At 40.8% G+C, this 22,716-nt stretch overlaps 1 protein-coding gene across 1 annotated transcript in view; it reads left to right on the top strand.

Moving 5' to 3' along the window:
• CHM (CHM Rab escort protein) overlaps positions 1-22,716 on the top strand; it is a 92,169-nt gene that overhangs the window by 59,853 nt on the left and 9,600 nt on the right. Inside the window, exons 10-13 of the mRNA XM_060756276.2 lie at positions 3,428-3,532; positions 7,821-7,884; positions 8,649-8,745; positions 19,206-19,298. Of these exons, the coding sequence (XP_060612259.2) occupies positions 3,428-3,532; positions 7,821-7,884; positions 8,649-8,745; positions 19,206-19,298 (359 nt within the window). The remainder of the gene's footprint in view (positions 1-3,427; positions 3,533-7,820; positions 7,885-8,648; positions 8,746-19,205; positions 19,299-22,716) is intronic.

Raw genomic sequence — 22,716 nt, 5'->3', positions numbered from 1 at the left:
GTTCGCTTCCTTTGCATTTTTTAATTTCGCCTCACTGTTCCTTTATGCCATGCAGATCTTGCTTAGGCAGCGTCACTTGATAAGATTTAAAGGTATTTTAATTTACATCTGTATATTTTGAGCAGGACTTGCATTAAAAATAATTGCCCGCGTTTTACTTGGAGTACAGTTTTAAGTGGGTTTTTCGGTGAAACAATCTGGGCCTCCGACGGAAAAGATGTGACAAATGTAAATTTATATTTCCATAATAAAAAGAAGATATAGCAAACACTGTAATTTACATATCTTTCCTGAAATATGGCATCCTGGCTTTGTCAGTGCTGGTAAGTCCATTTCAAGGATGTCGCCCTTAGTCCATTAGTTTGGATAATGAGCCCTATAAAGTACATTTATAACTGGTGGCACTTGGCAAGGAGATGGATTCTAATTTTCATCCTTTTATCTAGACACATTGAAGAAGGTCAATGGAGGGTTCTGTGTGATTCATTGTCCTAACACATATCAGATGACAGAGACCTGATAATGTCATTGCATAAGTGTTTTCCTTATTTGAACGTGGCACTTGGAAGAATTCTTTTTGCTGATCATCCTTTTTGGGGAAGGAATAGTCAAAACCGATATTAAAAGACACATGCGCATACTCTCTCTCTTTCTGCCTCCGCTTCTCGGTCGAAACCCGAACAAACGTCTGGCTTGTTAGCCATAACAAGTCAGGAAAAGCAGTATTAAAAGTGTGTGACTGCTTTGTGTGCGTGCCTATGTGAGTTTCCTTTGGAATGCTCAATGTGACATTTAATCACCCTTCTTTTCCCCCTCCGCCAGTGTTCGGGGAGAGGGGAGAAATTGTTTCACAAACAATAGGAAAGGTTATAATTAGAGACGCTCTGTGCCAGCTGGAGCAATGTGTTTTGTTCGTGACGTTTGCATGGGAGCAACTTTCAAATGAATCCAGACTGGTGGGTGTAAATAGAGAATACTTTTGCATTGCTAGTACGTGTCTCCCCTACTCTTTCAGTTTACTTACTTATTTAGGCGATCCCTCATGATCTGAATAGGATTGTCTTCCAAGATTGGTGTACTGGCGGTAGGTCCGGAGGTGACTGTGGAGCCCTATTCTTGATCTGTGTGTTCTCCCGCAGTGAGGGCATTGGTTTCCAGGTGGAAGGCGGTCCCGTTCGGGATTGGCTTGATACACCTTTTCTTGGCACATTTCTCTCTTTCACCCTCCATTCGTGCCTCTTCAAGTTCTACAGCACTTCTGGTCACAGCTGACCTCCAGCTGGAATGCTCAAGGGTCAGGGCTTCCCAGTTCTCAATGTCTATGCCAGAGTTTTTAAGGTTGGCTTTGAGCCTATCTCCAAATCTCTTTTCCTGCCCACCAACATTCTGTTTTCCATTCTTGAATTCGGAGTAGAGCAACTGCTTTTGGAGACAGTGGTCGGGCATCCGGACAATGTGGCCGGTCCAGCGGAGTTGATGCCGGAGGTCCATCGCTTCAGTGCTGGTTGTCTTTGCTTCTTCCAGCACACTTGACATTTGTCTGCTTGTCTTCCCAAGAGATTACTAGGATTTTTCGGAGGCAACACTGATAGAATCATTCTAGGAGTTGCATGTGACATCTGTAGATAGGCAAGCCCCCACATTGTCAGTCTTTAGGAGGAGCCTGAAAACGTGGCTGTTCCAGTGTGCCTTCTCTGAATAAGGAAATAATTCCCAGCAAAATGTCCTCAGAAGCACTTTACCTACTCATTGGGTTGCTCTCCCTTTATTTCTTTTAAAATCCTCTTACCAGATACATCCTACTACCTCTGTTCATGCCCAGCGTTTATTTTTTAAATTTTAAACTATTACATTTGGCCCAGCCATAGGTTTTTAAATCCTCGCATGTTATTATTTATATGTTTTTATACTAATTGTATTGTTTTATTTGCTTAAGCATAAGCAAAAAAAACTGTGCTAAGGACTGAAATTATCCTGTGACCACGAATGTTAATTAACTAGGGAGAAAAACAGAAAACTTGGAGTTAGGAAATTGGAAATGGAGTATCCTGGAAGATGGCCCTACCTAGAAATCCTTCTTCTTGTGGTTACCTTTTGCATTTCTGTGTTTGTATCCATCCTTTTGCCAGACAGTTCCCTGTTGGAGCTTACAAGAAGAATGGTGCAAAAGCATACAAAACCCAGCAACACCTGTACATCCAAAACAGAAGATTTGTAATATAATGTTTCAAAAACCTCAAAGGCATAAGAGATCACAAATGCCATCATCTGGCAGCTAAAAGATCGAACCTGAGTGCCAGACAGCACCAGATGTTGGGTCACTGGAGGGGAGGCCCCCCATTTGATATTAATCTTACCTGAGATGATGGAGGAAGTACGAAAGCAGCTTAGGATGGCATGCAGGTAGACTTGCAATGGAGCAACAATGCTCATGCAGCTTTTTGGAACTGGGAAGGGTTCATGGAGGATGGTCTTACAGGTGGGGTGCCCTAGGAAGGTGTCTGGATTGCTGTCCATAGAGCCTCCCTCTTGCTTTCTCCCTCTTAGAGACTCTCCTCTTCATAAATATGAGCAGAATTCAAAACAGTCTTAACAGATTAGAGAGATGGGCCAAATACTAACAAAATGAAGTTCAACAGGGACAAATGGAAGATACTCCAGTTAGGCAGAAAAATTGAAATGCAAATATACAGGATGGAGGATGCCTGGCTCGTGGGCAACAAGTTACACATGAGCTAACAATGTCATGCAGCAGCAAAAAAGTCAATAGGATTTTGGCTGCATAAAAAGGAGTCTAGTGCCTAGATCCAGGGAAGTCATGTTACCCCTCTATTCTGCCTTGGTCAGAACACACCTGGAATCACACTGTGTCCAGTTCTGGGCACCACAATTGAAGGGAAATGTTAACATGTTGGGATGTGACCAGAGGGTGACTCAAAGGAACAAGGGTCTGGAGAACAAGCCCTATGAGGAGCGTCTTAAAGAGCTGGGCACATATAGCCTGCAGAAGAGGAGTCTGAGAGGAGACATGATGAGAGCCATGGATCAAGACGTGAGGGGAAGCCATAGGGAGGAGGAAACAAGCTTGTTTTCTGCTGCCCTGGAGACTAAGACGTGGAACAATGGCTTCACACTACAGGAATGGAGATTTCACCTGAAGATGAGGAAGAACTTCCTGACTGTGAGAGCTGTTCAGCAGTGGAACTCTCTGCCTTGGAGTGTGGTGGAGGCTCTTCTTTGGAGACCTTTAACCAGAGGCTGGATGGCCATCTGTCGGGGGTTCTTTGTGTTTTTCCTGCCTCTTGGCAGGGGGTTGGACTGGATGGCCTATGAGGTCTCTTCCAACTCTATGTTTCTATGACTACTAATAATGCAGCCTTTTTACTAATTGTGCCTTGTTTTTCCTTTCTTGTCTTCCTTTTTAAAGGTGTAAAGCTATCATAGATCATTTTGGTCAAAGAATAAGTGCCAACTACTTTGTGGTGGAAGACAGTTACTTTTCAGAGAAGATATGCACACATGTGTCTTACAGGTAGGTAGCAAAGAAGGAGGGGAAAATAACGGATAGCACCTCTTGTATATGCCCACTCAAAATGCTGCTGGTGGTGATAATGATAATAAACCAATATTGTTTATTAAAACTAACAGAGTTCATCTAGGATTGCAGCCGAATAAAGACATTGTGGTTGTGATCTCCTGTCTGCCATAAAGATTGCACTTCCCCATCCTGCTCCAGTAGTTCCCATGTTGAACCAATTGGATTGTGATGAAATTAGCACACTGGTTTGTCCATTCTTCTAACTCAGCATTGCTCAACCTGGGGGTCGGGATCCCTGAAGGCGGTGTCAGAGGGGTCGACAAAGACCACTAGAAAACACAGCATTTACTGTGGTCATGGGTGTTCTGTGTGGGAAGTTTGACCCATTTGTATCATTGGTAGGGTTCAGAATAATCTTTGAGTGTAGGTGAACTATAAATCCCAGCAACTACAACTCTAAAATATCAAGATTTATTTCCCCCCAAACTCCACCAGTGTTCACATTGGGGCATATTGAGTATTTGTGCCAAGTTTGGTCCAGATCCATCATTGTTTGTGTCCACAGTTCTCCCTGGATGTTGGTGAACTACAACTCCAAAACTCAAGTTCAATGCCCACCAAACCCTTCCAGTATTTTCTGTTGGTCATGGGAGTTCTGTGTGCCAAGTTTGGTTCAATTCCATCATTGGTGGAATTCAAAATGCTCTTTGATTGTAGGTGGACTATAAATCCCAGCAACTACAATTCCCAAATTACAAAATAAATCCCCCGCGACCCCAGCAGTATTCAAATTTGGGCATACTGTGTATTTGTGCCAAATTTGGTCCATTGAATGAAAACACATCCTGCATATCAGATATTTACATTACAATTCATAACAGTAGCAAAATTACAGTTATGATGTAGCAACGAAAATAATGTTATGGTTGAGTTGTCACCACAACATGAACTGGATTAAGGGGTCGTGGCAGAAAGAAGGTTGAGAAGGACTGTTCTAGCTAGTTCTAATGTTATGTGCTGTGCTCCTCCCAGCTTTAAAAGTCGCACACAGTCATATTATAATATTTTATTAGCATAGTACAATATCAGTATTATATATTACTATATTGTACTATGCCATATTGTAATATTAATAATATTACATGTAAAATATATAATTATAATATTGTATTATTATTAGTAGTAGTATATTGTATTACATTATAATATTATAAATATTACTAGCTGTACCCGCCACGCGTTGCTGCGGCAAACCTTCCCTCCTTCTTTCTCCTCCTTCTTACTTTCACTCCTTCCTTCCCTCCCTCTTTTCTTCCTTCCCTCTTTTTCTTTCTCTTCTCCTTTTTTCCTTCTCTACCTGTTTCTATTCTCGCTTCCTTTGCTCTTTGGTTCCATCCTTCCTTGTCTCTTTCCTTCCTTCCCTCTTTCACTTTTTATTTCCTTCTCTCCTTCCTTCTCTACCTTTCTTTCTTTCTTTTTGTCTCCTTCTTTTCCTCTTTCTCTCCCTCCTCTCTCATCTTCTCTTCCTTCCTTCTCCACCCTTTTTTCTTTCCTTCTTTGTCTTCTTCCCTCCTTTCCCTCTTTCTCTCCCTCCTCCTCTCCTTCTTTCCTTCCTTCTTTCTCTCCTTCCCTCCTTCTTTCCCTCTTTCTCTCCCTCCTCTCCCACCTTCTCTCCTTCCTTCCTTCTCTACCCCTCTTTTTTTTCTTTCTCTCCTTCCCTCTTTCCTTCTTTACCCTTCTTTCTTTCCTTCTTTCTCTCCTTCCCTCCTTCTTTCTCTCTTTCTCTCCCTCCTTCTCTCCTCCCTTCTCTCTTTCCTTCTTTCTTTCCTTCCCTCCTTTCCCTCTTTCTCTCCCTCCTCTCCCACCTTCTCTCCTTCCTTCCTTCTCTACCCCTCTTTCTTTCCTTCCTTCTCTCCTTCCCTCTTTCCTTCTTTACCCTTCTTTCTTTCCTTCCTTCTCTCCTTCCCTCCTCCTTTCCCTCCTTGTCTCCTTCCTTCCCCCTTTCTATGTATGTGTTTTGTGTGTGTATATATGCATCTATGTGTATTTGTGTGTGTGTGTGTATATATATGGTTTTGCACATGGGTTATAATTTTAGGGGTGGTTTTTTTTTTACTTTTTAAGTCCCTTCTGCTATGTTTTTCAGTGTTTTTATGAGCGATGGTCACTCATTGGCCTGAGAGGTGTCATGTGTCCAAATTTGGTGTCAATACGTCCACTGGTTTTTGAGTTATGCGAATACCACAAACGAACATTACATTTTTATTTATATAGATATGTATAAACAATATATTACATTATATTATATTACATTATTAGTAAAGCACAGGAGACAAGATGGAACTGTCTTCTGCCCCCCTCTCTCTTCACTCTGGACCAGAGAAGCAGTTGGTGCTGGGGAGCTCCCAACCGATGACATAGGCATTTGAACCCTGCCTTTCCCACATGCCATTTTCCTGGCATAGTGTGTTCTGGGCTTGCTTTGAATAGGGATGCAATAAAGGTAGAAGGTAAACATTCTTTCTCCCCTCTTAGTAAGACTATTCCTGCCATTTCAGCTGGCAAAACGGAGTAGTCAAAAGGTTAAATACTCTTACTCCCCCACCTTTTTTGGCAGTTGTTTTTCAGCTGTGAAAAAGACATCAGGAAATCCAATCTCCCACATATCATCTGGTTTGCTCCTTGCAGTCGAAAACCCAATTTTCTCTCACCTGGAAGAAAGATAAAAAAATACCCGTATTTTGTAAGGAAAGTAGCCAGGGAATAGTCATCTGTTGTTTTTCCAATCAAGATCCTATATCTGTCAGCACCCTCCCTTGTGTATCATTGTCTTTTTATATCACATCAGTGCTCTTTGTGGCTTTTGTGTCCTTGCTTCGGTACAGGACAAGGAGCCCAGGAGACTCTCTCGGATGTGTCTTGATGCATGGATCATCCCACACTCCCACCTCAGCCCTGCTCCCCGACTGTGCCTCATTTAGGCCCATTAACCTCTGCCGAGGCAATTATTAGCTTGTTAATAGCAGCTTAAGAACATTAGAAAGCCGCCATAGTGCTGCTGAGGGTCAAGCCAATGGTCTGTTTGGCCCAGTCTCCTCTCTGTCTTTCTTTGAATGGCCAGGACTGGATGCTTCAGAAGGCAATATAACTCAAACAAAGCAATTAGAGGAGCTATCCATCCTCTTTCCCTTTACTTTCAATTCAGGGCCTCGGCTCATTGAAAACTAGGTTGTCGCTTGAACTTTGGGTAAATTCGCACATTATTTTGAGAATTATGCTTTTCAAGGTTTTTTTTTCTTCGTGTCAGGAGTGACTTGAGAAACTGCAAGTTGCTTCTGGTTTGAGATAATTGGCCGTCTGCAAGGATGTTTCAGCGGGGACGGAAACGTGCTTGCAGGAGGCTTCTCTCATGTAATATTATTATAATAATAAACTTTATATATACCCCGCCACCATCTCCCCAAAGGGGACTCGGGGCAGCTAACATGAGGCCAAGCCCGAAGATACAACACAGCAAAATAAAATATAAAAACAACAACAATAACATCACAAAATAATACATAAATTAACAAAATAAGATAAACAGTGCAAAATAACATAATAAAAGTAGAACACAATGCACGAGACAAAATGATAAAACCCTGGATGAGATAGGAGTAAAAAGTGAATTTGTGCAAGAGGAGCTCAAAGGGACCGGGCAGCGAGGATATGTATCCGCATGGGAAGCTAGAGCTGACAGACAGGAGTTCACCCCGCTCCCCAGATTTAAACTGCCGTCCTTACGGTCAGCAGTCCTGCCGGCACAAGGGTTTAACTCACTGCGCCACTGGGGACATGATACGTAGGAAGCAAACATGACTGCATTTAAAAACCTATTTTAAGGAAACAGTGAAAATACTGACATACTGAAGTTATATCTAAGCTGTAAGATAATACTCCAGGTCCCGGAAGGCTTCATCTAGCCTGCCTCAAATTTGTGTTTACTAATCTGTCAAATAATCTGTTTTTAGAGTCTTTTTATTATCGGTAAAGTAAGTGTTATGCGTTCTGTACAGACTTAAATATATTCCTTTGTCAGATATTGTATACAAGTAACTCAAGTCATAGTTAATTTCTTAATGAAGCTGCCGTATGCAAATCAACTACTAGCGGTATCTAGGTTAATAAGAGTGAAATATTAGTTTCACCTTATGGTAAATAGTGTTGTTAGTTGAAAAAAGTCTGGATCCATTTGATTTCCTCCTTCTTTTGTTTGGCTCATATGTACTTTATTCACTTACAGGCAACTCTCCCGCGCAATTCTCATTACTGACCGATCGGTACTGAAGTCAGGCTCAGATCAACAAGTAAGAACCTCTATTCAATACGGATTCATAATTCACTTTATTTATTATTCATTTATTTACAGCATTTATATTCTGCCCTTCTTTCCTCGAAGGGGACTCAGGGTGGATCACAGAACACATACACATCAAACATTCAGTGCCATTCAACTAATAGGACAGACAACAGATAGAGGTATTATGTTGGCATTTTTCGAACTTCAGTGTCCTGGAGGTTGTGTTTGATTCCGACTGCAAGGGAGTGCTGTTGCTCCATCCTCTATGATGAAGAGCATTGATCAAAAACTTCCTTCTTACTCTGATCACCAGCATTTTCCAATATTTCTTTTATGGTACAGTAAAATACCTCCCCACTTAAGTGGCGCCTAACTTCTCTATTCACAGCTCACAGCTGTTTTCGAACTGCTTAGGTGGATAGTAAGCTGGGCTGAAGATTGGGTGCTCACCCTGACCTGGGCTTCAAACTGCCAATGTTTTGATTGGTAAGATGTATTTGTGCTGGTGATTAACCAGCTGTGCTAAAGCCCGGCCCTTGAACAAATTCTGTTTGTAACAGGAATATTCAAATACTGAGAATTCAGACAAATAAATAGGAAAGACAATTAACACTTGATGAATGAATTTAGCTTTTAAGAATAACTAAAATGTGTGTGCTGGATCCAGGGCAAGTGGGCCATGCTTTTGCCTCATTTAAAACAGATTAAATTATTGTTAGTTTTGCTCCAACACTAAGTTTCCCCAGGCAATCTGTTCTGTCTTTGTTCCAGATATCCATTTTGACCATCCCACCAATGACGTTAGGTCAGCCCCCCATTTGCCTCATTGAACTCTGCTCCTCAGCCATGACATGCATGAAGGACACATGTGAGTACCTGTTGCTTTGACTTTGTTCTTTGTGGAGCAAGAAACAAAGTGGCTAAAATATCTTCTGACTCTCCTTTTCCATTTGAACTGCTTTGATACTCCTTGAGCTGGTCACCTCAAAGAATTCTCACCGTTTAGTAGGAAAGTTTCTATTACTCTACTATGTGCTTGATTCCAGCTGGTGGATTTTGCTAGTTTACACAGGTATGAAAGGGAGATTCCAGTACACAGATCCACATTCAAGGATGTAAGGCCAGTAACTACTTGCTAGCATTGATTCATTGATTCATTTGAGTCCAAACCCAAGCATTTTGTGGAAACAAAAATACAACATCAATAATGCGAATTATATAGATGTTTACATCAGATCGATTAAAGGAAATGGAACCTTAGTTGTTAAAACAATAAAGCTTTGATTTGTAGTTACGAGGGGTATTTTTTAAGTAAGGTCCTTTTTGTTGTAGACACTAGTAGTTCATGCGCATACCGCAACGAGCGCGTGCGTCGTGTACCGGCATGCCTCGGGAACAACTGTGCTCAGTTTCCGCTCTGTAGCTAATCTGTACGGTTCTGTTCTGTGCTTTAAAAATGTTTAAGACTATGAACTCATCTGCCGCATGTGAGGTTCACTCAGTGATATGGTTTTTGTCAGCAAGGAACCTGCCTGCTGCAGAAATTCATCAACAGATTTGTGAAGTGTACGTGATACTGTTATGAGTGAAAGCAAAGTGCGTAAGTGGGTACGACAATTCAAAGATGGCCGTGACAACGTCCATGATGAGGACGCTCCGGTCGCCCTTCTTTGATTACAGACGATTTGGTGGCTTCAGTTGAAGCGAGGATTCGTGAAGAGGGTATTTTAAAATTGGTTCAGAGGTATGATAAGTGTTTGAACAAACTTGGCAATTATGTCAAAAAATAGAGTGAAGTATGTACTTTCTGAAAATAAATTTACTTTTTTGAAATAAACTTTCATTGTGTACTTATGTTCAAACGGACCTTACTTAAAAAATACCCCTCGTATTTATTTATTTTGCGCATAATTTTCTAGAAGTATGTGGCATGTAGAGTTGGGCCTGGATTGTTGTTAACGGAAAGATTTGTAGTTTTTGGAGGACCATTTTTGTGTAATTTTCAAAAACAGAAAGCAAAAGAGAGACACAAAAAGACCAGTGGAACGAATTCAGAGAAACAATATTTTCGGAAATAGTTAAGTCTACCGAATACCTGAGGCAGGGGGATCTGTGGCATGTTTTTCTCTCCCTGCAGGAGAAGCCTCCTCCATTTTGTCTTCTAAAATTCCCTCCTCCTCCAGAGAGGGCCTTTAAAACTTGCTTTCCCAGTGGCACTAGCATAGGGTGGCCATTGAAAGTTCCTCTCGGAGAATGATGGGAGTTGAAGTTTTTTTCTCTGTTTCTCAGCCAATAAAAGGAGCCCCCGGTAGTGCAGTGGGTTAAACCCCTGTGCTGCCAGGACTGAAGACCGACAGGTTGCAGGATCGAATCCGGGGAGAGGCGGATGAGCTCCCTCTATGAACTCCAGCTCCTCATGTGGGGACATGAGGGAAGCCTCCCACAAGAATGATAAAAACATCAAATCATCTGGGCATCCCCTGGGCAACGTCCTTGCAGACAACTAATTCTCTCACACCAGAAGTGACTTGCAGTTTCTCAAGTCACTCCTGACACGACCAAAAAAAAAAAAAAAGCCAATAAAAATCCTGGTGGTGTCCATGTTTTGATAGGCTGAGAATGGACACAACAGGCAACTACAATTCCTGGAACCTTCTCTTGTGGTTTGTCTTATTTTTTAAAAAAATGTTACGTCTAAAACTTAAAATAATTCTAAAAAGTCAGCAGTACTGCAGTTGTAAATGGGGTGTACAAGTGAGGTAGGTTTCATGCAGATAGATCTTAAAATGGCTGAGGATTGAGCCTTTAAAGTTTCATTTGGCCGAACACCCCTCCCCTTCTGGGTAAAACACCCCTCCCCTTCCGGGTAACTTCCTGGTAAACAAAATGAAGAATTAGATGGAAACAGACCCAAAAATGGTATGCCTTTTGGCTCAAATGCACATGACTAGTGGTATTTACTGTTCAGATTAGCAATGTTCGTTTTGGAGGAAGAAGGGCTGAGACATTTTGATGGGAAAATCTCTTTTTCACAAGAATCTGGGAGTTTTTTTGTTATGGATTTAAAAAAAAAAAGAGTAAATAGTTTCCGAGACAATGTAATAGTATAGGATTGTCTTTGCTTGTAAAGCGAACATTTACAAGCCAAATTTCTACTCTAAATGTGTGACTTCAAAGAAAAACATGCAGGATTTTTTTTTTGCAGGGACACACACCTGAAAATTCTGTGCAGAAAACTCTTTCCAGTGCAGGAAATGTTTCTTTGCTGCACAGAAAACAGATTTTTGTGTGCATGCAAAAACCCATTCTGAGCAGAATATTTTGCTGCTTTGAGCCTTTTCAGAGAGGAAAAAGTGGCATATAATAATGATGATTATGTTCATAATAATAATAATTTTTCCACTACACTTTGGGACAACACTGCAGAGGAATATTCATTTTCTCTGCAGTGGGGAGAAAGCTATCGTAATCATTCATCCTAACAGGTGAGGACAAAATAGTGAAAATTTACAACCCCCGTTTGATCGTCTGTGAAGTTGATTTATTTCACAGTTGACAGATGAGTTAGCGTACTTCTGATGGATGCGATCGTTTCCTCCAGCAATGGCTGCCCACCTTTCTCCTCAAGTCTCCTAACAGCCTGCTTCAGAGCATGGACCAAAGGCTTGGAGCAAGGTTTTTGCCGCAACTGAACTTGAATGAGGCGACATGTCCATTGTGACAAACTGATGTGGAGGATGGTTTCCATGTTTCAGATCTTTCAGCAGGTGTTCATTGACACCCTGTATAGCAGCGTTTCTCAACCTGGGGGTCGGAACCTCTGGGGGGAGGTTGCGAGGGGGTGTCAGAGGGGTTGCCGAAAACCATCAGAAAACACAGTATTTTCTGTTAGTCATAGGGGTTCAGTGTGGGAAGTTTGGTCCAATTCTATCATGGGTGGGTTTCAGAATGCTCTTTGATTGTAATGAACTATAAATAAATCACAGAGGTAAATGTTTTTTTGCATCTGATATAATACAATATTAAATGCATATCAAACTTATATAATACAGCATTGAGTGATATACAAGGAACAAAAAACTTGTTTATACAGTGATTTTTACACCAGTCACAAAAGTAGAGTATTACTTGTAAAGCAGACTTCTCCTAAGGGCATAAGATCCCTTACTTTCTGTAAAGATATTATTGAGTGGCGCTTCCAGTCCCTTGTAAGAGGATATCCACATAGAGGATTTCCAAACATCAAGTTCTCCAAAATATGAAGTTCCTACTCGCTTGCTATGGAATCAAACAATTGCAGAGCACTGTTTAGGAGAACCTGATGTAATATATTAATTCCTACCTGCTTGCTATGGAATCAAACAATTGCAGTGCATTGTTTAGGAGAATCTGTTATCCACTTCTTCATTGTATTTTCATACTTATCCACCCGAGGAAGATTTGACATTTTGGAGAACTTGATGTCCACTTCATTGTACTCTTCATATTTTTCCACCTGAGGAAGACTTAAGTCAGTCGAAACTGGTCTGGAAATCCTCTACATAGATTTTCTCTTACAAGGGGCTGGAAGCTCCACTCAAGAGTATCTTTACAGAAAGTAAGGGATCTTATGCCCTTAGGAGAAGTCTGCTTTACAACAAGTAATACTCTACTTTTGTGACTGGTGTAAAAATCACTGTATAAACAACAGTTTTTTGTTCCTTGTATATCGCTCAATGCTCTTTTATATAAGTTGGATATACGTTTAATATTGTATTATACCAGCTGCAAAAAAACATTTACCTCTGTGATTTATGCACTATGGCTTGTAGTAGATTTGTGTTTTTTGCGATTTTGGGAATCCATTTTCTTTTGTGTTAGTGAACTATAAATCCCAGAAACTCCCAAACTCAAGGTCAATGCTCACCAAACTCTTCCAGTATTTACTGTCAGTCATGGGAGTTCTGTGTGCCAAGTTTGGTTCTATTCCGTCATTGGTGGAGTTCATAATGCTCTTTGATTGTAGGTGAACTATATATCCCACCAACTACAACTCCCAACGGGAGCCCCCGGTGGCGCAGTGGGTTAAAGCACTGAGCTGCTGAGCTTGTTGATCGAAAGGTCGCAGGTTCGATTCCGGAGAGTGGCGTGAGCTACCGCTGTCAGCCCTAGCTTCTGCCAACCTAGCAGTTTGAAAACATGCAAATGTGAGTAAATGAATAGGTACCGCTCCGGCGGGAAGGTAACGGCGCTCCATGCAGTCATGCCGGCCACATGACCTTGGAGGTGTCTACGGACAACGCTGGCTCTTCGGCTTAGAAATGGAGATGAGCACCACACCCCAGAGTCAGACATGACTGGACTTAATGTCAGGGGACTACCTTTACCTTTACCTTTACCTACAACTCCCAAATGTCAAGATCTATTTTCCCCAAAATCGACCAGGATTACAATTTGGGGGTATTGAGTATTTGTGCCAAATTTGGCACAAATGAAAGTACATCCTGCATATCAGATATTTTCATTATGATTCATAACAAAAGCAAAATTACAGTTATGCAACAGAAATAATTTTATGGTTGGGGGTCACCACAACATGAGGAACTGTATTAAGGGATCGCCGCATTAGGAAGGTTCAGAAACACTGCTGTATAGGCTTGCAGAGATTGTTATACTCTCTCTGCTTGGTGGCTTTTCTCATTGTTTCCTGGTGCCATTGTCGCAGCAAGACTCTGACTTAGTATCAGGAGGGGAGAGACTATCTGAATTCCCCACAATGTCTCACAAACTCAATCTTGAATGGAACCTAGGCCTTGGACAAAGATTGAAACCCAGAAAGTTTCTCTTTTAAGTTTGAGGAGTCGCTGTTGCTCCTTGCACAGTTGTGGGGCTGTTTGTTGTTTTCCGTGCATCCTTATTAAAAATAACTTTAATAAGCTTTTGTAAAAAGGGTATAATTATGTATTTACACTTCAGGTCAATTGGACAGCCAATGCTCATTCATTAAAATGACAGATGGTTATCGGAATCTTTGAAAACTCTATTATAAGACGCCACAGGAAGCCCCACTCTGCGAGATTTTAATGCTCTGCTTTTATTATCCTGAATGAATAAGCAGCTGCATTGCCAAATGGAGGGTAAACCCCATCACGTTCCTTGGTGCCCTGTTTGCCCCATCCAGTTCCCACTACTTTCAAAATATTTTGTCCCATGAGTTAATATAGCTCTCCATTTTACAAATGAGTTGCTTTGTCGTTGCACATGTAAATATAGCACTCAGTTCAGAGATTAAAGAGTTGGAGCTTGGGAAACTTCTTTCTTAGGGCCCGAGTACCAAAATCTCTCAACCACATGACTGAGGATTCTGGGCATTGTGATGATTAAATGTAACTTTCTCAAACTCTGGAAAAGTCATTGTGTTCAAATACCTGCCTGGCCTTGGGATTCACACCTTGGAGTTGAAGGAGTTAATTTTCAGTTCTGGTGGCCTTGAGCAATGCCTTGTGGTGCTGGTTGTGTCTTCTCTAGTTTAGAAAGAAAGGTGGTCAGAAGAGGAGAGGTGGCATTGGTAGAGCCAATGCAAGTTAGGTTTTTTCTCTACAGACACCCCCTTTGCAGGTTGAACAATGTGTTTAGAAAACAACTGTAACTAGTTCATCTGAACCCATGAAAATAGACTCCAGACACACAGCTTTAGGGGGATGCATTCACATTTATATTTATCATGTCAGGAGCGAACCAAACAGTTGTATTTCATTTTTTTAAACAAACAAACAAAACACAAACTTTGCAAGCTTGGTGGTTGATTAAATGTCCTTTGACCAGTAACTGGCCACTTGGAGTGCCTCTGGTGTTACTATAAGAAGGTCTTCCACAATGCATGTGGCAGGGCTCAGGTTGCATTGGAGCAGGTAGTCTATAGTTTGCTCTTCTCCACACTCACATGTCGTGGATTCCACTTTGTAGCCCCATTTCTTAAGGTTGGCTCTGCATCTCGTGGTGCCAGAGCACAGTCTGTTCAGCGCCTTCCAAGTTGCCCAGGGGGGAGTCTCTCATTTGGTATCAGCCATTGGTTGAGGTTCTGGGTTTGAGCCTGCCATTTTTGGACTCTTGCTTGCTGAGGTGTTCCACCAAGAGTCTCTGTAGATCTTAGAAAACTATTTCTTGATTTAAGTCGTTGATGTGCTGGCTGATACCCAAACAGGGGACGAGCTGGAGATGTCTCTGCCTTGGTTCTTTCACTCTTGGCTGCTACTTTGTGGCGGATGTCAGGTGGTGCAATACCAGCTAAACAGTGTAATTTCTCCAGTGGGGTAGGACGCAGACACCTGAAAACTCACAGCAACCCAACAGTTGCTATCTATTTGCTTCTGACAGTGCAAGTCACTCCAGAAGGACCTTTGACAACAATCCTAGTTGGTGAACAAGTTCGCCAGTCAAGGAAAGACAGCCTTCTATATAAATAAAAATGTAATGTTCGTTTGTGGGATTAACATAACTCAAAAACCACTGGACGAATTGACACCAAATTTGGACACAATATATCTATCAGGCCAACAAGTGACCATCACTCATAAAAACACTAAAAAACACAGCAGAAGAGACTTAAAAAGCAAACAAATAAAAAATACATTACAACACGTGCAAAACCACATATAAACACAAACACACATATATACACATATACACAGATATATATATATATATATATATATATATACACACACACACACACACACACACACACATATACACACAAGAAACACATATACAAAGACTGGGCCACAGCAACGTGTGGCAGGGGATGGCTTGTTTTAAATATAGAGATCAAATGCCATGTAAGGCTTCAAGGAGAAGGTCTCACACTAGACGTTGTATCCAGACATGAACAAGGTTGGCAATGAAGTCATGTTAAAAGTGGGGCAGTATATCGCTCTTAATTGGTATTCCAGCAATAGTAGTAGTAGTAGTAGTAGTAGTAATGACAATGATGATACACTTTATTTATATTTCACCCTTCTCTCCTAGGGGACTCAGAGGAGATTACAACATTTACATACATAGACAAACATTCAATGCCCTTACAATAATATACAATGAGACACACAAACAAAGGCAGAGGCTGGGTTGTAGGTTTTTTTTCTGGCTATATGGCCATGTTCTAGAGGCATTCTCTCCTGACGTTTCACCTGCATCTATGGCAAGCATCCTCTGAGGTAGTGAGGTCGAAAGACTTTGACAATACAAAGGCAGAGGCTTCTCCTTTCATTTCCGGCTTCTGGAGGCAGTGCTTATCTCTGGCTTTGGAGAGGTGCTTTTCTCCATTTTCAAGCCGAGGAGCCTGCGTTGTCACCTCTGGTTGTCTGGCCAGCAAGATTGCTTGGAGTGTCTCTTTGCCTTTTCCCACCGAAGTGGTGTCTATTTATCTACTCACATTTGCATGTTTCCGAACTGCTAGGTTGGCAGGAACTGGAACTGACAGACAGGAGTTCACACCGTCTTGTGGATTCGAACTGCCAACCTTCAGGTCAGCAGTTCAGCAGCACAAGGGTTTAACCCATTGCGCCACCACGGCTCCATACTAAGCCTATTCTAGCTTCTGAGTAATATTAGTAGTTATAATAGTAGTTAAGCTTGGACAGTGCTATGGCTTAGGGTTGAAACCTGCAATTGACTTCTGTACCTTTTGTAGTTTTGCGAAAGGACGATTTTTCAGCAACCAGGTGGTGCAATGGGTTGAACTCTTGTGCCAACAAGACTGCTGACCGATAGCTCAGCGGTTCAAATCCCGGGAGAGCAGGTTGAGCTCCCTCTGTCAGCTCCAACTATCAATGCGGGGACATGAGAGAAGCCTCCCACAGGGATAGTAAACATCAAAACATCCGGGCATCTCCTGGGCAACGTCATTGCAGACAGCCAATTGTCTCACACCAAAAGTGACTTGCAGTTTCTTAAGTCGCTTCTGACACAAAAACAAAATGAAAAAAATATACTGTTCCATTTTTTGTGCATCCATTTAGGGTACAGAGCCATCTCTAGTTCCTATTGTGGCAACTTGAGATAGGCTCAATATTGCTTATACTTTTCTTATTTAAGACATTAGAGATAGCTCTTTTTTCCACTTTATTCACCGGAAGTCATTTTTCAGGCAAAGATTGATTTTGCATATTAATAGCTGAAATGGTGGTTAAGAAATTTTACTCTTGAGTTGATTTCAGTTGTTCCTGGTTGTTGTTTTAATTGTTGTCACCTGGGATGGAAGTGCTTTTAAATTACAGTGCTCTGTGCAATTTTAAATGTAGTTCAGGGTGGATTCACATGACCATGGGCTTTTAAAAAATGTAACGAGCGGGTTTATCACACATTGTTCTGGTCCCAAGTTAATGCGGGCTCTTTTTCCACCCCGAAAGAGGACTGGCAGAATAATGTCACAGGATTGCTGTAGGATGGGGAATAAATCCTCTTGTGGAATTGTGATAGTCAATATTTCGAATCAGACCAAATGAGACAGATTTTATCTTACTGTAACTGAATAAACAATAGTAAGATAAAATCTGAGTCATTCAGTCTGATTCAAAATATTAACTATCACAATTCCACAATTGAAGATTAAACATTGGGTTAAACCCCTGTGCCGGCAGGATTGAAGACATAGATCGGAGATTCAAATCCAAGGAGAGTGTGGATGAGCTCCCTCTGTCAGCTCTAGCTCCCTATTGCGGGAACATGAGAGAAGCCTCCCACAAGGATGGCAAAACATCAAAACATCCGGGTGTTCCCTGGGCAACGTCCTTGCAGATGGCCAATTCTCTCACACCAGAAGCAACTTGCAGTTTCTCAAGTTGCTCCTGACACGAAAAAAAGAGGATATCACCAGCCCTCTGCATCCATGGATTCTATCATCCATGGTTTTAAAATACTAAAAATAATCAATCAAACAAAACTTTATTTTGCAATTTTATGTGTCAGGGATACCATTTTACTATATCACTGTATATAGTAGGACTTGAGTACCCATGGAGTTTGGTATCAACAGAGAATCCTGAAACCAAACTAAACAGGGAACAGTAAGGGCTCAGTATATCATACCAGAAATCCATTTTGAGGTAATTATGGTTTTAGGTTTTTAAACTCTTGTGTGTTATTGTCTATATGTGGGTTATAGTATTTGTATTGTTTATTTTGTTTATTGCTTGTTTTTATTGATGTGTTGTTGGGCTTGGCCTCATGTAAGCCGCTCCAAGTCCCTTGGGGAGATGGTAGCGGGGTATAAATAAAGTATTATTATTATTATTAGGAGCGCACAATGCCCCTATTAAAGCAGCCCCACTGGCTGCTGATAAGTTTTTGGTTCCAATTCTAGGTGCAGGTTATGACTTACTAAGCCGTAAACGCTTCAGGCCCTGCCTATCTTTGTGGTCACATCTCCCCCTATGAACCAGTGCAGGCTCTAAGATCCACCGGGGAGGCCCTCCTCTCACTCCCACCAGTGTCACAAGCGCAGTCGGTGGGGACGAAGGAGAGGGTCTTCTTGGTGGTGGCCCCCGACTTTGGAACACCCTACCCAGAGAGACTGGGCAAGCCCCAACACTGTTCTTCTTTAGTAGGGAACTGAAAACCTGGGTGTTCCAGCAAGTTTTCAAGAACTAGTCCCTAGGCCCAAACCCTAGGTCGCCAGATAGTACTCTGTTCTGCATTTCATCCACTTCCCTGGCCCTTTAAGACGCTGTTTGCACTATCCCTCGCCCAGTCCTTTCATAGTTGATGAGGTCCTTTTTCATACTTCTGGCCATTGGTATTGTTGAACTTCGGCTGATGTAGCTCTGATGTAATTGGTTATATATTTTTATTTTTAGTGTGTTTTATCAGTGTTTTTGCATTTTATGATTTCCCCCCCCCCCCCTATTTTTTTTATTAAGTTATAGTTAGGTTGTTCTATATTATCTAATGTGCCTTGTCCTAATGTAAATTGTTTGTATGGTTTTCTTTTGGCATTGAATATTTGCCATATTCTTGGAAACCATCTTGAGTCCCTTCAGAGAGATAGGGCGGTTGACAAATAAGGTATTATTATTATTATTATTATTATTATTATTATTATTCCTGCAAGGTTTTTCACTCTATAAATGTCAGATTGGCTCTACTGTTAGACAGAGTGAAGCAAGTATCTTAGGTATCTCTGGGGCTTCTGGAAGACCTAAAGTTTCCTGGAAACATATTAATGAAATTGGTGAATTATGATACCCACAAAAGTTAAATCCACAAACGTGGAAGGCTGACTGTTCTTCATATATTGGATGTCCTGCTGTTAGGGATTCTAACCACTTTCCCATCCTATTATTTTGACAGATTTAGTTCACTTAACATGTTCTTCCGTCAAAACTGCTAAAGAAGATTTGGAGTCTGCTGTGGGGCAGTTGTTCAGTGAAGCCACAGAAGCAGGTAAAGGATTTAAAAACAAACAAACACGTTGAACAATTTTGCAATCTTCTCTTTCAACTCATTGTCCCCTTCTCCAAGGTGATTGAAGCCCAGTCCATGTCAGGAGTTGGGTTAAGAGCTTCTGCCTTACTTACCGAGTATAAACTGAGTTTTTCAACCCCTTTTTTAGGCTGAAAAAGCCCCCCTCCGGCTTATACTCGAGTCAAAGTTATTTATTATTTTACTCTGTGATTATTATTATTTTATTACATTTATTATTTTCCTTTATTTATTATTATTATTATCATTATTACATTTACATTATTTTATTCTATTGTTATTTTTATTACATTTATTATTCTATTATTATTATTACATTTGTTATTTTACTCTATTATTACTGTTATTATTACATTCCATTATTTTACTTTATTATTATTATTATTTGAAACACAACAAGATGATTCCACAGCAGACTCTCTGCTGGCTGTTATAGTGGATCACATGTCAGACACTTCCCAATTTTACTCTATTGTTATTATTTTTATTATGATTATTACATTTATTATTTAGTTGTATATTATTGTTATTATTACATTTATTATTTTGATCTATTTATTATTATTATTACATTTATTATTTTACACTATTATTACTGTTATTATTTTCCATTATTACCATTATTTTACTCTATTATTATTATTACATTTATTATTTTGCTCTATTATTATTATGTCATCTATTATTACATTATTATGTTTATTAAATTTAAATTGAAGGTTAGAATAATAGTTTAAACAGAGTTTGATAGTCTTATCTTAAATTACAGTTTTGTGTAAATATTCAAAAACATTGAACCTACTGGTTCCTCTATTAATGCAATTTTATTAATATCCATTTTTATTTTGAAATTTACCAGTAACTGCTGTATTTCCCACTCTCAGCTTATATTCAAGTCAGTATGTTTTCCCAGTTTTTTGTGGTAAAATTAAATGCCTTGGCTTATACTCGAGTATATAGGTTATATATTTATCACTATTTACTATAGTTTGGCTGCAGATGGATGTGACTGTCAGTTCATTCTCATGTTAGCAAAATCACAATGGACTTAGAATAATAGAATTCTAGAGTTGGGAGAGACCTCATGGGCCATCCAGTCCAACCACTCCTGACAGATGGTCATCCAGCCTCTGTTTAAAAGTGTGGTGGAGGCTCCAAAGAAGGCGCCTCCACCACACTCCGGGGCAGAGAGTTCCACTGCTGAACAGCTCTCACAATTAGGAAATGTTCAGGTGGAATCTCCTTTCCTGTATCTTGAAGCCATTGTTCTGCGTCCTAGTCTCCAGGGCAGCAGAAAACAAGCCTGCTCCATCCTTCCTGTGATTTCATAATAGATCTATTCCATCCTGTTTTCAATAGTCCTACCCTACAGCCTATCATCCGTTCTGCATGTAATGTACCTGAAACATTACTAAAAACGAAACAGTGGTTATAATATTCTTTCCAAGCCTAATGTTTCTTATCTGAGTACCACAGGTAGCCATATCCTGAACTTCCTGGGGAATCCCAATGTTTAAACCTACCTTCTCCATTATCTGTAGGGAATCGCTTGTAGGTCATCCCTGTTTCCAAGGTTCTCAACAAGACACCCGGAGCTCCTGGTGGCACAGTGGATTAATTATTATTATTTATTATTATTTACAGCATTTCTACCACGCCCTTCTCAACCCTCAAGGGAGGACTCAGAGCGGCTAACACTGACAACAATTCGATGCCGCAAATATCACAGTATAACAATAATATAAAGCCATAAAAACAATAACATTAATTATACAATCACATAGCCATTTCCATTATTATAACAAACATGTGGTCCAGTTCAGTGTCCAAAGTGCCGTTATACCTGCTAGCCAAAGGCCTGGTTTGAAAACCACGATTTCAGTTTTTTCCTAAAGGAAAGGAAGGAGGACACCGATCTAATCTCTCTAGGGAGCAGGTTCCACAAGCCAGGGGGGTCACCACCGAGAAGGCCCTGTCCCTCGTCCCCACCAGACGCATTTGTGCTGGCAGGACTGAAGACCAACAGGTCACAGGTTCGAATCCACAGAGAGCACAGATGAGCTCCCTCTGTCAGCTCCAGCACCCCACGCGGGGACATGGGTGTCCCCTGGGCAACATCCTTGCAGATGGCCAATTCTCTCACACCAGAAGCGACTTGCAGCTTCTCAAGTCACTTCTAACATGAAAATAACAAGACACCTGGCATAGATCCAACCAATGAAAATTAATAATATACCCACTACCTCTGAGGATGCTTGCCATAGATGCAGGCGAAAGTCAGGAGAAAAATTGCCTCCAGAACATGGCCATATAGCCCGGAAAAACCTACATCAACCCAATATACCCACTGTTGTTATTATTATTAGGAATGGAGACTAGCCATATTCATGAGTTGCAATCGTTGGTCCCCAAGTTCAGGAAATCCAAAGTTGGAGATGCACATGACACATTTCATTGCATCAGATAAGAACCATGTTTCTGTGCGTCTTTTGGGTGTATCAAGGCATCTCTTGGAAATAGTACCGGCTCATAAGAAGAGGCACTTGTTTGAAAGTTTCATGGATTCTTCATCATTCCAAATCATAATAGATCAAGCTACAGTCTTGGGTTTTATTTAGGGTGGTTTTACCCTTCCATTAGTAGATTGGCAAGACTATTTGTGTAAATGCCGAAAATCTATTTGCTGTTGTTCCAATTACGTCTCCTGTAATGTAACGTTTTTAAAAAAGTGGTGGCGTAAAGATCTGAAAAAGCCAAGAAGAAGTGGTTAGACTGCCGCTTAGTGTCGCCTCGTCCTCTCTCCCTCTTTTTTCCCCTTTCTTAACATTAATCTTAATGCTTAAAGTGATCTGGTTTTGAAGTGATGTATTGTTTGGAAGCTGCCTGAAATTCTTTTGGAGGAACTCTGTGATCAGAAGGGTCCTCAGGTGCATTGAGGCACTGAGAAGCTAGTTTTCACTGACACATAGGCCTTTTTATCATCAAGATGAGGTAGTGGTCGTATTTTAATTAAAATGTCAGAACAAATACTGTTGGAGTTATTGAAAATGAATCACCAGATAAAGTGAGCACTGGGCCATGGCAGGTCAGAGAAGCAAAGTCACCTGAAGGAAGAGGACTCTATTCATTTTCCTGACTAAATGAAGAAGAGGTAACTTTTTTTTTAATAAGAGCAGTAGGAACTTTTAATAACATTTTAAAAGGAACTCCTTCCATACCGTCAAGCACCACATCTTTCTGCCACCGACGTGAAGCAAAGTAATATAGGAGAAAAAAATTAACAAGGGAAAACCTGACTGCGCACCTAGAGAAAGCTGAAACCCAGCTTGGTTATCTTTATTTATTTACTTTATTGAGTCAGTTTACATAATACACAAAT

This window comes from Anolis sagrei, chromosome 10 (assembly GCF_037176765.1).
Source record: "Anolis sagrei isolate rAnoSag1 chromosome 10, rAnoSag1.mat, whole genome shotgun sequence".
Lineage (NCBI taxonomy): Eukaryota > Metazoa > Chordata > Lepidosauria > Squamata > Dactyloidae > Anolis > Anolis sagrei.
The sequence above is the reverse complement of the archived record's forward strand: the minus strand, read 5'-3'. Positions and strand labels throughout refer to the sequence as shown.